We start from the raw sequence: 17,583 nt of genomic DNA, 5'->3' as shown, positions 1-17,583 counted from the left end.
CAAGTGCAATGTAGTCTCAAACTTTTGATTTGTGGCTACAAAATTACAAATATACTATTTGTGTCAATCAGTGGCAGAGCTAGGGACGGAGAGGGATTTTCAACCACCTTCATCTGTAATTTTTTTTTTATATATGGATATATGAGATGCTGAATCTCCTTAGTTTTTCATGTATTTAATTTTTGTTATTTTTTGAATCCCTTAATTGAAAATTCTAACTCCGCCGCTGGTGTCAATACAACTGATCATTGGTACCATTATGATTTAAGGACAAATTATGCATGAATAGAATACTTAATTTACCCTAAGTTAAGTTATGAGTCCTTTAAATATTCATTTATTCCTGCATAGGTAACTATTTTAACCCCAACCAATTGGTATAGCTTATAACTAATCATTTGCTTCCAATGCATAATATCTTAAATAAAATATTGTTTTCTAGAGATTTTATGTTTTCTGATTGATTTCTAAAGATTTTATGTTTTCTTAGACTATTTTTCTTCATGTGATTTTAGGCGTGAAGTAAGATAAATCAAGTAAACTTATGTAGGAGGCATTTGCACAAATAGCCTTTTTGAGGTCAATATTTAAATTTTGTCCCCATTAGTTCAAGCACTATAAAAGCCAAGTTTTTCTCAAAATCGATTTTTTAAGTTATATTTTACCTCTCTATAACAGCAACAACCATATTTATAGCAGAATGCTCTTTGTAAAATTACCCATCTATAACGGCCATATAGAATCTTTAGGGTTATTAATAATAATTCTAAAGATATGCACATAATCTTTTCCATTGAACAAAGTTTTTATTTTGCATAAGACATAAGATGTCAAGATTTGCACATGATATCTTTTTCATTGGACAAATGCCAACAAATATTTAGATAGATTTAACCGTTAATCTCTTAGATTGTCTTCAAGAGAAAACGATTGGATACCTTTTTGCTGAAAATTTGGACACAAATCTTTGCCAAATCAAACATTGTATCGTCAATAAGATAATAAAATCTACGAAACAAGTTACAATTATAAAGTTCTTCCATTAATCTTGAAAGAGTTTATTTTTTTTAAGTAGATTTAAAATATGCGCCTTAGAAGTTTAAATCTTTATACGTTTAGTTATGAATTTATTAATAATGTATTAATTTTCTTCAATATTTAACAAGTGAAATATGCATATCTTTTGAGATTTTAAATTTGAATAATTTGGCCTCGTTAAATTACAATCAGATTCCTAGAATTCTACGCGTACTAGATAAAATTACCAAACATATATTAGATTAATAACACAATAATCAAATTGCTATTAAAGTAACTAATTTACCATATATATACAATAATATCATATTAATTCAATGATCAAATTGATATTCAAAGATAATTAATTGTTTGAAACGTACACTTCTTTGAAGCGCATGGTTTCACTCATGAAATGATAATTAATTCCTTGTTTTACATTGTTTCATTGCTTTAAGCTAATTTTGATAACACTAGTCTTTAAAATCCCAAAATAAAGCTTTCAATTTGTTACAAAACTGCACTAAGTTAAGTCCTCATTCTAGGACCAAGAATGCCTACAAATGTTGAAAAATATGAAGGAAGAGAAGCATCAAATATGGTGGAACTAAGCTTGCCATTGTCCAAAACTTGGGAGAAGTGGCTTTAGAATCTTGAGAGTTGGGAATGTCCGATCCATTACCGTACACGGCGTTTATATTTGTTGGTGGTGGCGGATACAAAACTGGGATGATCGAGATTCCTCCACTTGTATTGTTGCGTCCTCCCGCCTCGGGAGGAATCAGCCCACCAGCAGCCCTAGAAGAGAGATGGCAAATTAATGTGATGGCTAACGTATTTGACAAGGCTATATTGACAATCACATCCATATAAATTAAAACTCAAGTTTAAATAACGGTAATATTGTGAATATTTTAACTTCTTTTATACTAGCTAATAGTTTAAACGAAATTTTCGTTTAAACTTTCAGATCACCTAAAATATGTTATATACAGGTAAACCATTCGTAATAAGTTGGACTAGCAACCTGAAAAGTCAGGCAAGAATTATATAATGTTATAACAAGTTAAATTACATTTATTTTTACAGTGTTAGTGTATATATAATTAAATTATATTATAAATAAAAAACAAAAATTAAAAAGAAAGACAACCCAAGAACAGCAGGAACATCATCAATACAATCCCAGTCACGCACACTAAGAAAGCACTAATATATATAAAAGGAAGGAAGAAAAAAGTTTGCTCATGCCGTTCTACTTTTAAAAAAAAAGAAAAGAAAAGTAGCATTATTTAGGGAGATAAAGTGGAAGAAAAAGCACTTTTTTTTAAGGAAACAATTTTTTTCCTATTGTCTTTTCTCTTCATATTTGACGGTGTATTCTATACCTCTTTTTCCCTTTAAATTTTGAACACCAATATGTTAATGTATGTTCAAAAATTCAACACTAAAAAGAAGTAAAAAGATAAGAAATCCAGTAAATTTTCATAAGTGGAGTCTGGAATCAAAGATAATGGGTACTAAAAGGAAATATAAAACTGAAACACAACTCTGAGAAGAAAAGGTAATAGAAAATCACGAATGATAAAAATAACTCAGAGAAATATGGAAAATAAATGACTAATAAAGCAAGTTTAATTAAAACAACATACCTCGGAGAAGCTGGGTAAACACAAGATCCATAGCCTAAGAAAATACAGAATAAATCACAACTCAGCCCATTAATGCCTCTGTTCTAGCTATTTTGTATAGATTTTAACTTTTATATAATATAGTAAGAGAATTTTTATTCTATGAAATTACCTAAAAATAACAACATAAATAATATTTATTCGTACCCAATGTTTACATGCATCAAATCAAATAATTAAACCTTTAGCGGTTAAAAATTAAAGGGACAATACAATCACTTAACCATAGTTAAATACATTCATTTGTTTGCTATAAATACTGGATGCTGAGTAAGTTTTTACATTATTCATAATAGGTGGAGCTGGTTAAAAGGTATCCTGATGCACAATGTATCTCGCGTTCGCGCAAGGTCCGGGAAAGGGCCGTACCCTAAGGGTGTGTGATGTAGACAACCTACCCTATTGCAGGCATTAATGACTGATTTCACTACTTGAACTCGTGACCTATAGGTCATATGGAGACAACTTTACCGTTGCTCCAAGGCTCCGTCTTCAATAGGTGGAGCTAGTTATAGGAAAAAAAAAACAGATAATTAACCAACTATTAATTACATATCAAACTACTGAGAATGTAAAAATTATTTTTGCTATCATTATGCATAAGAGATGGAGAAAGAGATTACTTGGATCAGTTTTGGCAATAGTAGCAGTGCCAGAAAATTGACAAGAGCCAGGGGCTTCATTCTTCCTCTGATAGAAACTATTATAAGCATAAGAAGCATGATTTTGAATAGTATTTGGGAGATAACAAAGGCCAGAAGATTGAATAGGTGCACAATCAGCACCATAGCTACAAGCATAATCTAAACCTCTTTGCAAAGCTTGTGCACTTGCATCACTTCTAACAACACACCATGTTGCTTCTATTGTCACAATAATAATATTTAGGCTGCAAAATATGACTACAAGTATGGATATTTGTGGTGCTAATTCCATGAACTTATATACAGTGACGGATCCAACCACGGGTTTAGGGTCGATAAAATAAGTGTTTCAGACCTAGAGATAAGAGTTAGATATATATTTCAGAATCTCTACTCTCAACTTAAAACTCAAACTCATAACGTTTGTATGTTATGAGAGTTGGGAAATGAGGAGTAGGGATTTGGTAAAGAAAGAAAGAGAGGGAAAAAGGAGAGGAATGATTTACAATTGTGGACAAAGCAGACTGAGAATTAAGTGGAATGGAGATATATATTGAGTTCTTTATTTATTTTCTTTGCATGTTTATGTAATTTTCTTTTTTACTTTTATGGGTGTTGTGCGCTGTGTCATCTTTTTCTTTTTATCTTTTCAAATTATTGCTTTTCTGCGTTGGGAGTTTGAACCTTTATGAGCTTTTACTTTCCAATCAGAATTTATATATTTTAATAAGTAAATATGACATGATATTGTAACAGTTTATACTGCCTTGCATATAAGCTAAACTCTTATAATATACTGTAAACATAGTACATAATAATACAAATAAACATTGGATTTTTCAGTTTGTTAGAGTGATTGTTTTATTATTTTTTTAAAAATTTAAATGGCCTGGATATAAAACTTGAGTTTGGTTTTGAGTTAAGATATAATAAATTATTTTACATAGTAGCATTGACCTATATTATATCATTTTATTCAATTCAATAATTGTGGTTTTAGTTTCAACTACCACTGAAGCTCCAAGCCTCCAATGCTCTCATTAGCAATAATTTTTGTCTATATATTAAGTATTCAATTAACAAAAACAAAAAACAAAATGAAACTTGATTGCACTTTCTGCTTTCACAATCACAGTTAAAGTCGTTTAAATAATTGAAACTTTTTTACAAATCCGAACACGCTAATCTTGGAGACGTCACTTTGACCCAATTAGTTATGGCATAAAATATTGTTCCGATAAAAGTATTTCTATGTATTATATTGAAGAATATTTCGTAGAAGCAGAATTCGTATTTTATGAAGCATAAAAGAGTAAGGTGAAATGGGACATCGCGACATTACACGATGAAGATAGTCATTAAAAGTAATGTTTTTACGTGGTAGAGCATACTGTACTAACAGTGTAGTACTTGTAGAACACTACATGACAGAGAATAAATTATCCCGGGATTATAATATGAAAATTAAATAGTGATGAGATTATTTAGTCAATATATTTTTATTGGAAGATGTTTGGTTCATTTGACTAAAAATAAGATATATAATATAAATATGTGTTTGGTATATATTAGATAAGTTAGGATACACTTTTTTTTCTTATTTTAACCTTGGATTGTTTAAATACTTTGGAGAAGAGCCTTGGAGAATGACATCTTTGTCATTTAATTATTTATTCCACGATTAATTAATCCCGAGATTATTATTGGACTAATTAATCCGGGATTGCTAATTCCAGATATAGAAATTCAATCAAATGCGAGATAAAATAATCATACATTTAATCCCGATATTATTACCCTTTATCCCACGTACTAAACGACCCCTACGTTTAGTGACTATTTACATCCCGTTGACCCTTTTCACCTTTACTTTACGACCACATGTCATACATACAATAATAGTAGTAGTAGTAGAATATTTTTATCAGAACAACATTTTATGTCATACCTAATTTGGGTCGAAATGATTTCTCCAAGACTTTTAACGACTTTCACTATGATTTTGAAAGCAGAACCAATCAAGTTGTTAAACTCGTTCTTTAATGAAGTCAAAACTATTTAAAACATGTCAAAATAAGACAAAATTGATTTAAGTACCTAATATATTAGAAAGAATGAAATAAACGAATAGTAGCATAAAGTATAGGAAGGATGCACATTCCTTACTCATTCACTCACAACATTTGCCCAATTCAACAGTTCAGTGGATTTCGACACGTATTATAGATGTATACATATGAAAAATTATTAAAAATGTAACAACTAGTAAACTCTAAACCGATATTTCAAAAGTGTAATCAGTTCTGTGGTAAGAAACTAAAGGTTGAACCAGTTTGGATTTGCCTCTGCAGCAGTTGGTTTTTGACAATCAGCGATATTCTTGTCTTTGCGTATGAACTATGATAGTTTTGCCAGAAAATTCCAGTAGCTGAAATGACTATTGGAGCTTCTTCAAATCCTAATCATTCTGAATTCAAAGCCGGCAATATAGTCCTTTGTTACATGCCAAGGCTTCAGAAGCCAACCAAACTGCGGCCAAAGCATGTTTCAAAATTGAACTTGTTGAAGATATGATCAAGGCTCAAAAGAATGGTGTATGTACAAGCAAAAGTACTTTTTTGAAAAGCTCTCGTCGATACTTTCTTAATCTGAAAGCAACATGTCCAACTCCGGATTCTCAGATATGTCAATGTCATAGTCAGTACTTGTAACCTTAGGCAAAGTTTCGAGTCGAGACGTACTATGCGAAGTCTCTGCTGTAGCGTTATCTACTTTCTCACATATGCATGAAGATGGATTTTCATGAAATACGCCCCAGCTTGGTCCGACCTCCTTAGGCTCTCCCATGAAACCTCTCTGATATTTACAAACTCTATATACAAACTCCTTCTCTGTCATGTAATTTCTGTTTAAAAACAAGCGATATAGTTTCCTACCATTCGGGCGAATGGTAGGCTTATGACCAAAATATCTCCTGTATCCAAAAGAAAAAAACATAGTCAGCCTCCAGAATACCTATTAAAGGGCAGTCCGGTGCACTAAGCTCCCGCTATGTGCGGGGTCCGGGAAAGGGCCGGACCATAAGGGTCTATTATACGTAGCCTTACCCTGCATTTCTGCAAGAGGTTGTTTCCACAGCTTGAACCCGTGACCTCGAGAATACCTATTGCACAACAAAATTGAAATAGCAGAAAGGGAAGCATCAGACCTTCGCCCTGCTAAAATTTTCGCCATGTTTCCGTGGTTGTTGGTGACAAATACATCACTTTCATCACAAACTATGAAGTCAAGAGCGGCCATTCTAGACGAAAACGAAGAAAATGGTTCTAACTCATCCTTGGTGGCAAGGGTGTCCTTTGTGTAGAAGTTTGGAAAGAGGGCTTTCAATGGAGTTAATGTCTCTTCTCCTCCGTATATTTCACCGGATGCTACATATATATGAACATCTTCGCCATATCCAAGTGATCTCAGCATCAAGCCGACTTCTTCAGGAGTTAGAGGGCATCTTCCATGCCTCCTTGCCTTATCTGGGTCACTGTCCTGAAAGTATATTGGAAATAGAGTTCACATATCACATTGTATGAAAGTAGGGCTAAAAATTGGCTCGTAGCGTAAGAACATGTTCTTTACACTGCAAACTGTATGTATCTCTGTGTGTGTGTATATACAAAGACAAGGATAACTAAAATCAAGTTTACTACACTAGACTATGTAGCATAGTCGCTTCACACATCAAAAACAGGCTTAACACTGTACAAGAGGCTAACGCGCAATGGCTTTCTCTGATAGAGGCTCGCTTCTTCAAGTCTCGCTTGCTGCTTTTCCTTTTGATAGGAGTAGGTGGTTGCAGATTGCTCGCCGTCCACTAAATGAGCTTTCACTCCCCTGTCTCTAATCTTAAGTAAAGTGAAGTCAAATCAATGAAGTGAACAGCCCAACCTCTTTGTTTAAAGCTTTGACAGGAAGCTTCTACTCGTTGAAGCTTTCTTTCCCTTAATTCCGAAACATAACAATACCGTTGTGTTGGACTCTTCTCTTTCTGATAGGTAGTTCCCTCTTTCTACACAATTGAAAATCTGAACCAAAAGTGCTTTTTTCTTTCTTTTTGATAGAGAAAGATATGAACCTAAAAATTGCAGCACCGGGCATAGGTTCAACAGTAAAGGAACTAGAGCACGGGATGTGTGGCAAGCGCACATCACAAGTTCGAACTCTGCCAGATATAAGTGGAAGGAGGGTAGAGGGGAAGACACATATCCCCCCGAGTTTCTAACTTGTGTGCAAACGAGAGACGGGCTAACTACAGGGGATTTAAACTATCCAAAGAAGAGAAAGAACCAAAATTCAGATATAGATCGACAAAACTTCAGTGCATAAACGGAACAATCAAATATTTGAAGCTCACAATTACGACGATTACTTACATGTAAAGTTTTCCACTTCTTCCGTATCTTGCCCAATTCTCTCCTCTCCTTATCCCCCCCTCCATAGTAGCATCCTGAGAATGCAAGCATATCGGGTTCAAACCTGTTAATGGAAGTATATTCACCATCAGCACCTAAGTTGTGCGGACTCTCCAAAATGCTGCTACACCCATGTCGGATCCTCCAAAAATACACTACTTTTGGAGGATCCAACACACACCCGGCGACATTTTCGGAGGGTCCGAGCAACATAGATCAGCACACTATTTCTTCTTCTAATATTAGTTAAAACATCCATCAAACGTTAAAAATAAATTGCCGTAATCAAAATAATATGGTGCTTCTTATCAACATTCCTTGCCACAATTCTCATGTATGATAAATGTTCCTGCAATGTCAATCATAACTTATACCCAAGAACCTACATGCTAGACTCTTGGCAATGCATTTAACTTCCTGAAGAGGCAATAGACAAATTAAATAGCACAACACTTATAGTAAACATAAGAAATCAAACAGGACAAAGGAAAGTGGAAAACCATAACATTAACAAGGATCAAATACTAACTGTATATATGTGACATAAATGAGAAAAATAAATAAAAGTCTAACCTTAGGTGAAGAGCGATAAAATGGCCGCTCCTCATCCTCATTCGCTGGACCAATTTCTCACCCATTCCAAGTATAGGGTCAGCAAACTTCAATGCATGATAATTAACTCTGCATCTAAGCTTTTGCAAATCTGTATCCAGCTTATTTGCAAGTCGATAGTCAAACTTGGTGATCTGTACAGCCTGTTACAGAAGCAGATGCTATATAGGTCTAGAAATATCAGCATTCAAACATATCATATCTTATATACAGCATAGAAATATCCGTATCCAGGATGATTTATACAGTTGAAGAATGAATTTGCTATTTTGGCAGTGTATCTAGGTCTGAATATCAAATTTCAAAAACTAACTTGAAGACCAGTAAACCTGATTCAACTAAGCGCAACAACAATCTCCTCAACCTCTAACCTACAGAGATATAAAGAATAAAAGTGGATATTTGGAAACGATTGTCTTTTGACATGCATCTAGTAGTATCCTCACTTGACGAAGAGCTTATACTCGCATCCAAGCTAAATGATATTCCACCAAAAGTTCCAACATATTTTACTATCACATGGATCAGTGATTAATATTCACAAAGTGTATGCATTTGGATGATATTTATATTGAAGTTGAGAAAAGAGTATTTGAAGTTAAAGTATTGGTATACTCACATGTTTCTTGTTAAGTACAGGCAATACACGATTTATATAGCATCGGTCAGTGCACTTTCTAGGAACTCGCATTCTATAAGGTGACCAGATTTGCCCTCTTCTGAGTGGGAGTTCCTTTACAATTGAAACATCTTTTGCTAGATATTTTATAAACCAATCAACATCAAAAATATCAGAGAAGCCGCTGCAAGGAAAAGGCATAGTTCACTTTGCAGTTACTTGTACGATTACCAGCTCTAAAATATATATAAACAATAAGCTAAAAGATGATTAAAAGTAACCAACTATACAAAGTAAAAGTAAAAGTAGAGTATCATTTTCAGCTGCTCACCTTGAGTCTTTCCAGTAAGAACTCTTGTCCAGCTTCGGAACAACAAGAGTAGCATTTAAAATGCGAGCTGCAACAACAGCATCAGTTATCTGTCATTGAGATGAGAGAGTTTACACCATTAAAATACAGAACCATTTTACATTCCGTTTGATCATTGTTTTTCGATGTGAGTAGAAGTTAAACTATGCAGTAGTTAATGGCAGGAATGCTATAGACAATGCTACACATTACAAAGGCATACATGTGTGTCATTCTTCAATCAGTAATATTATCTCTCTTTCAAGTTAAAATAGAAGAGTCAATTGCTCAAAATGTACAAATATTTCCAACCATAGACTCATAAGTTATGGTTTATACAATTCCTCTAGGATGAGTTTGATAAACAACAATCAAATTTCTTATTGAGAGCCAGTGCAAAGCACGTTTGCTTACCGCGGTTCTTTGTTGGTTAAGACCTCCACTTGTTACAATCGACAAGTAACGATTTGGATGAGTGATGTCCTGTGCTTCTGCAAATTTTACAATGACTCTAATTAAGAAATCGCAGAGTAAAATGAGATTACCAAAAATACAGTACGGATTAGTTTCTTCCAAAAGCTAAAGCAATACAACAACAACCTAAATTCCACTAATTGAAAGAGGGATGAAGTTTTACGCACTTAGGAATTCGTTGCTAGCATTACTGCATCCATAAAAGAACTTGGAATTTCTGGAACTCCAGATATCCCCATCGGATAGTCCTCCTGATCTAGCCTTGATCTCAAGAACCAATCACACAAAAATTTAGAAAACTTAGATCCAATAAATAAATAGAAACTGTAGAGAAAACAAGAAGACAGGAGATTAACCGGAACATGAGATTGAGAATCTTCAAAATCATTATCAGCATCATTTTCTCCCTGCAAATACAAAATTACAATCAAATTAATACTTCAAAACACACACACATATCGATACATAATACACACACATTGCATATATTGTTGTGTGGTAATTAGCTATCTCGACTATTCCGTTGTATCGCCAAAAATCTACCGAGAAAATGGACATGCATTACATATGTATCATTGTCTGCGAAGCTATCTCGACTATTCCATCAGATACCTGCTACTCAAAAATTCTACCAAGAAAATGGACATGCATTATGTGTGTGCGCACGCGCTTATGTATATGTAGACACACACAAATATATCATCGTCTAGAAAGCTATCTCGGCTATTCCATCAGATACAAAAATTCTACCGAGAAAATTAATGGACATGCATTATATGTGACTATATATAAATATAATATATAGAGCTATCTCGGCTATTCCATTTAATACATCGAGAAAATTAATGGACGTGCGTTATATGTGACTATATATAAATATAATATATAGGGCTATATCGGCTATTCCATCAAATACCTGATACATGGAAATTCTACCGAGAAAATGGACATGCAATAACAGGTCAAATATAAATAATATAGGGAGAAACTAGAGTGAGTTGAATGCCATACCGAGGAACGACGACGGGGAAGATGAAAGAGACGATTGCCATTGGGAGAAGGAGCGAGAATGGAGAGGAAAAAGATAAATAGGAGAAGAAAACCAGAGGCAGCGGAGATGGCCGGGATTAGCCACCGTCTACGGCTATAATGGTGGTGGCGCCGCCGAGAGAAGGCCATGGGAACGGTGGTGGAAGAAGGAAGTATAGTATTGATTCACCTCCAGTTTCCCTTAATTTGCCGATGAAGATGAGAGGGAATTGCTGTGTTAATCTCTAGACTGCTTATACGAGTGTCATCGCACGTACTACATTGCTGTGTTATTATGTGTACATATCCCCAAAAAATCCAAACTATACTACTTACATATATGGTTAAGTAGTATAAAATAGAGTGAAAATATAAATTAATTGATAATAAATTTTGTAATAAAATATATATAAAAATATGTATCATGTATTCATTAGGTTAATATAAAAGCTAGCTATGCTTGACATATCTATATTGAAAATAATTGCAATGTTATAAAGAAGAGAGATACATAGTCTATGCTTGATATTTCTAGGGGGTAAACCTAAAAAAGAATCCTTATATATATATATATATATATATATATATATATATATATATATATATATATCCCTCCTTGTCACGCCGTATGTACAAATATCATGCAAGGTTCTGTAATTAAAACAACTCATTCCTTCTTAGTATTAAGACTTCATTTTATAAGTTCAGGTAATTATGATTTTCAACCCATTTTTTGATTATTCACTTTGTATTATCTTGATGATTAGTTTAATCCAATTGATGGTTTTCGCTAGGGGTGTTCATGGTTCTGTTTGGGCCGGTTTTTTCCTAAAAAGAAACTAAACCAAGTAAGTCGGTTTTTCAAATATGGGAACCAAACCAAACCAATTAAGTCGGTTTTTTATCTATTCGGTTTTTGTTGGTTTTTGTCGGTTTTTCTGTTTTTTCGGTTATTTATCGGTTTTTTCTTAAATATGAGACATACACTACCAAACGCATATTACGGCGACTAATTTTCAACGTAACACTATCAAACTAATTGCCCTTTGAGAAATCTATCATTTACCAAGATATATTGATGATAATTGACTCAAATAGTGATGAATAATTTAAGTACTCAATTAAAAATCGATTATTTTTAACATGAAATAAATTATTGTACTTAGCAAAAGAAAACTACCAATCAAACTAGAAGACAAAGAATTAGATTATTATAATAACAAAGAACTAGACTAAAAATACAAATGACTAATATGTACCATAAAATTTTAGAAACAAAGAATTAGATTATTATAATAGCAAAGAACTAGACTAAAAATACAAATGACTAATATGTACTATAAAATTTCAGAAACTTTATATAAAAATATACATATATATAGGTGTAATAATAAATTTATATAGCTACTTTTATAGTCGGTTTGGTTCGGTTTTTTTCGATTATTCTTTTATTAAAACTAAAACCAAACCAAATTTGATCGGTTTTTAAAATTCAAAACCAAAACCAAACCAAACCTAAAAAGTATTAGTTTTTTTGGTCGGTTTGGTTCGATTTTCGGTTTGGTTCGATTTTTCGGGTTTTTATGAACACCCCTACCTCTGATATTAACTCAACATTGGTTAATTTTTAGACTTTACATTATCACTTATTTTTTTCTTTCCTCGGAGCTATAGAGCCAACATCTACATTCTCAAATCTCTAAAAGATCAAAATATTTTATATTTTAATTTACTTTATTTGAAAAATCTACCGTCAAAGTTTAGGGTAGGATCCACTTCCATCAGTTTTTTCGACCAAAGTCCAAACAATACTTTGCACATCATGGACATTATTTAAAGCATGTTAACTAAAATAAAAAAGTAATGAGATGTTAAATTTTGGTCCTTTGGATATATAGTAGTATTTTCCTTGACCAAACACTACCTAATAGCAAAACATAGAGGAAGTATTTGAGGCACGTCAAGACTCGAGACCCCTTCCAACCAAGAAAAATAGTATTACGCCTCAGTACCAAACAAGTTAGGATAGATACAGAGGTGCTTTTGCATATGATACAACAGCATATATACTAAGTGAATATTATGCACATTTCAACTTCCCAGAATTGAAGAATCAATTAAAGGCTAATAACTCCATGAATGGTACAATAGCTGCCCTTCTCGAGTCGAAAATAAGAGCCATTTCTGCTAGTAATTTGGAAAAGAAGAATTAACCCAAATAGCCGTTCACTCAATTCGTTTAAATTAAAAATAGTCAATTGAGGTATAATGTATACATAATTTATGTGTTATATGTGTATAATCAACATATAATATATGTATATGGAATATGGTCAAGATTCAAGAAGGGTTATTAGAAAATGACGGTCTTGATCAAATGAGTAGAATGCCATCTTTGGATATGGACATTATATTAGATGCACTTCATTGAAAATAATCTGATCAAATATTTATAACTAAGGATGTATCCATTTACAAGATTGGGTTGCTCTAGTGGTGAGCACCCTCCACTTCCAACTAAGAGGCTGCGAGTTCGAGTCACCCCAAGAGCAAGGTAAAGAGTTCTTGGAGGGAGGAGCCGAGGGTCTATCGGAAACAATCTCTCTACCTAAGGGTAGGGGTAAGGTCTGCGTACAAACTACCCTCCCCAAACTCCACTAGTGGGATTATATTGGGTTGTTGTTGTTGATGTATCCATTTACATTTGGCTGAAGGTTATTACAAGATCAAGAACACACATACTTGGTGTTTTCCCTTTCTTTCTTTTTTGCTTTTATGATATCAAAACACAGCTTGGATGATCTGTTTTTGTTATCTACTAGGTTTTGCATCTTTTTTTGGTTATGTAACCTCTAGCTATATATAGAGAGGGGATAACTATTAACTTTCTTTTTGCGTTATCCTTGAATATAATTTAATTCTTTTTCTCGGTCATTTTAAGAGACGTTTTGATCTTAACATTCCACATGGACAAAAAACTCACGTGACAACGTGGCCCTCGTCTTCATTGGGTGAGATTGATTAGGGGGTCGAGGCTATCAAATAGTCAAATATAAGAGGGCACTTAGGACCAAAAATAATTCAAATGCACACTGAATAAGCAATTCCAAACTTCAGGGTTCCGTGTTATGCGGGTGAAATTCAAAAATAGTCAGATTTACAAATGGTAATTGAAAAATAGTCATAGCTTCAAAAGTAATCGAAATTTAGCCATTTTTCATGTAAAGATAAATCTGAACGAAAACACTGTTCAAAATCCGGAAAATATTTTAGCATAATATACTGAAATTCGAATTTTAAATGTGAACTTCCAGCATAATATACTGGAATCCCAACATAATATATTGGTCCAGCATAATATACTGGAATCCCAACATAATATATTGGTCCAGCATAATATGCTGGAAGTTCATACACAGGTGCTCCAATCTCTACTATATTATGCTGGAACTTTTCGTGTGCTGGAGTTCCAACATAATATGCTGGAAGTTCATATACAGGTACACCAATCTCCAGTATATTATGCTGGAACTTTCCGTGTTGCAGTAAAATAGTGGTTATTTTTTAATGACTTTGCAAACGCTGACTATTTTTTAATTATCAGTCCGAAAACTAGTTAGCCCGTGCTATTTTTATGTGTTATGCCTCTCTTCAACTATCCAATCTATGGGCTTTGTTTTGTGTTGGCCTCCGATTCTGGCTTGGACTTTAGATGCAACTGGCCTATAAACAACAATCCAATTCTAGCTTGGACTTAGATGCAAGTGGTCCATAAATGTATTTGGGTGACTTCTGGTTTAACCAAAATAACGGTTGAAGTTAAGGGTGGCAAGTGGGCCGGTTCAGGTCCGGGATCGCGGGTCAAATGGGCTAAACGGGCCAGGATCGTTTGGCCCGATTTTAATGGACCTGGGTCGGTCTTATGTTTTGGGCCCGCCAGGTTCGAGACAATTTAACCCGTCAGGGACCGGGACCGGTCCCTTAGCAGGCCAAACGGTCCCAACGGCTATATTTTAATAAATAAATAAATATAGCCGTTGGGCTGTCAAAAATAGCCGTTAGCTATTTATAAAATAGTCATTTAACCCCTCCCCCTTCTCCCACAACTTTGTTTTAACCTCAAACATTTTATAATTACACTTTTTCCCTATTTTTAACTATAAATACCCCCCCCTCCCCCCCATTCTTTCATTTTTCTTACAAAATTATCAATCTATCACAATCTCTCTCCAATTATTTTCTATAATTGTTACTATTACTTACTTTATTGTAACATGAAAGGACCAAAGTATGGTACTTTTTAGCTAGTATAAATATGAGATGATAGAAGATCAAGTTTTAGCTCAACTCATATTACAGTTTTAACTAATTTCTCACTCTTAGATATATTATCCTATCTATCGGCTAGCTACACCAGTAACATAGCTAAATATAATGTCGCTTAAAATCACAGCAGAGAATTTGGCAGCTGGTGACCCCATTAGCCATATTATATATAGTATAATACGATATAAGATTGTATATCTTTTAGCTATGCTACTGGTATAGCTAGCCGATAGAGAGGATAATATATCTAAGAGTGGGAAATTAGTTAAAACTGTAATCTGAGTTGAGCTAAAACTTGATCTTCCATCATCCCATATTTATACCAGCTAAAAAGTACCATACTTTGGTCCTTTCATGTTACTACTAAAAAGTGTGTGTGTGTGGTGTATATATATATATATATAAGCTATATTCGTAATTAAATATTGAATATTAAAATTTAGGATGTTAAATAAAATTTAGGTCACAATTCTATAATAAAATTTACAAAGCATTGTCTTAGATATTTTTTTAACATCCTTTTGTCTCTAATATCTTTTTATTTATTTATTTATTTAAAAATTGTTGGGCCCACTTAGCCCATTTAGCGGGCGGGCCAGGACCGTTTAGCCCGGGACTAAACGGTCCTGGTCCCGGTCCCGGGCCTGTCCCTACAAAAAGACCACTTAGCCTGGGACCATTTAGCCCGTTTAATTTGGGACCGGTCCGGGACCGGGACCGTTTGGATCGGCCCACTTGGCCGGTTTAGGCCCGAGACCGGCCCACTTGCCACCCTTAGTTAAAGTACACAAATAGTCCTCAAAGTAGATGGTCTTGAATTTTTGTTTTCGCTTGCTCAATGAACAGAACTTTAGGTTTAATTAGTATTACCCCTCGATTGGCTCATGAGCAATACTTTTAACTCTTGACCTTAAAGTTAGCGGAGACCAAAAGTTAAAAAACCACCCTAAAAAATGTTTCTTCTTCTTCTTCTTCTTTTTTGTGCAAAATAACCATCTCGATAACTTTTGGTTTTAATAACCAAAAAATTTCAATGTATTGTCTTTGCATGACCATTTAGAAGTATTGTGTTTGCATTAGAATTACAGCTTGTTGTACATACGCAAGTGGTGGGTTAGAATTAGAAACACTCACTAATACTTACATTATGGTAGGTTTTCTACCTCACATTTCTTGGGGTGCGACCCTTACTCAGATTCTACGTGAATGCCGAAATGTATTTTGCACCAAATTGCCCTTTTTATATTTATGTCTCACATAAAAAATACTACAGAAAAGCTACATCCGTCGCTAAGTACGGGTCCTTCAATATTACTAATCATTTGCTTTCAATAACTTCATTTATTCTTTCCTTTCACATCAAGAATTGTAAAAAAGAAGAAGAGGATACTACAATGATGTTAACCTATGGACATTCTAAAGGGAAAAAAAGCAAGTGAATATTGAGAGTTCTAGCTCCATATATCTCTTTTTTACTATGTGTTTGGAATGACATAAAATGTTTCTCCAAAAATTAAGTACAATAATATTTTGTTGTTTGAAGGGAACTTTGAACCAACGATAAAATTATCTCCCGAATGACTTATAGATCACGAGTTCGAAATGTGAAAACAGTCACTATACGACCTTTCATCCGGTCCTACGTGAACGTGGAATGCCTTATGTACCGGGCTGCCTTTAAATTAATATTTTGCTGTTTAATTGACAAAAGAAATTTTTCTCACAAGATGATAAATGACTTTTTGGAAGGAAAATCATTTTTTCCGCGGTTATCTCAACTCTTAACTTCAGATTATCACTAATTAATCAACCCTGAATATTTATTATCAAACTACTCAAAAGTGTCGTCAAAACGTTATCCAATTTGCTAAACAATTATTAACAATCTCTACTACACGTTTTTCTCCAGAAATATTTCCCATTCCCCAAATACCGGGAAATGTTCTTCTCAAACACATTTGGATCCTTTGCTCCTTACTTAAAAAAGCTAAATATCAGATAAAATGAATGCTCCTTAATCCTTTACCGGACAAATTCAAAAATAGCCAAATTTACAAATAGTAATTGTAAAATAGTCACAATTTCAAAAGTAATCGAAATTTAGTCACTTTTTATGTAAATATAAATCTGAACGAAAACACTGTTCAAAATCCGAAAAATATTCTAGCATAATATATTGGAGTTCCGTATATTATACTGGAACTCCAGCATATTATACTGGAAGTTCATACACGGGTGCTCCAATCTCCAGTATATTATGCTGGAACTTTCCGCGTGTTGGAGTTCCAACATAATATGCTGAAAGTTCATACACAGGTGCACAAATCTCCAGTATATTATGCTAGACCGGTCCGTGTTG

At 33.9% G+C, this 17,583-nt stretch overlaps 2 protein-coding genes across 2 annotated transcripts; both read right to left on the bottom strand.

Annotated features, from left to right (window-relative positions):
- Nucleotides 1–1,402: 1,402 nt before the first annotated feature.
- On the bottom strand, nt 1,403–3,884 carry LOC107815821 (PLASMODESMATA CALLOSE-BINDING PROTEIN 1). The gene is made up of 3 exons (XM_016641460.2): nt 3,332–3,884; nt 2,670–2,703; nt 1,403–1,815 (listed from the first exon to the last, which is right to left on the bottom strand). The coding sequence occupies exons 1-3, from the start codon at nt 3,642–3,644 to the stop codon at nt 1,575–1,577; spliced, it is 588 nt and encodes a 195-aa protein (XP_016496946.1). The 5' UTR covers nt 3,645–3,884; the 3' UTR covers nt 1,403–1,574.
- A 1,632-nt stretch (nt 3,885–5,516) lies between these two features.
- Nucleotides 5,517–11,167, bottom strand: LOC107815819 (O-fucosyltransferase 6-like). The gene is made up of 10 exons (XM_016641455.2): nt 10,881–11,167; nt 10,226–10,276; nt 10,037–10,136; nt 9,810–9,886; nt 9,378–9,466; nt 9,047–9,230; nt 8,389–8,570; nt 7,777–7,879; nt 6,561–6,892; nt 5,517–6,326 (listed from the first exon to the last, which is right to left on the bottom strand). Exons 1-10 carry the CDS (start codon nt 11,046–11,048, stop codon nt 5,996–5,998), a joined length of 1,617 nt encoding a protein of 538 aa, XP_016496941.1. The 5' UTR covers nt 11,049–11,167; the 3' UTR covers nt 5,517–5,995.
- Between the last annotated feature and the right edge of the window lie 6,416 nt (nt 11,168–17,583).

This window comes from Nicotiana tabacum, chromosome 15 (assembly GCF_000715075.1).
Source record: "Nicotiana tabacum cultivar K326 chromosome 15, ASM71507v2, whole genome shotgun sequence".
Lineage (NCBI taxonomy): Eukaryota > Viridiplantae > Streptophyta > Magnoliopsida > Solanales > Solanaceae > Nicotiana > Nicotiana tabacum.
Note: the sequence above shows the minus strand (reverse complement) of the source record. Positions and strands in the feature narration are given on the sequence as shown.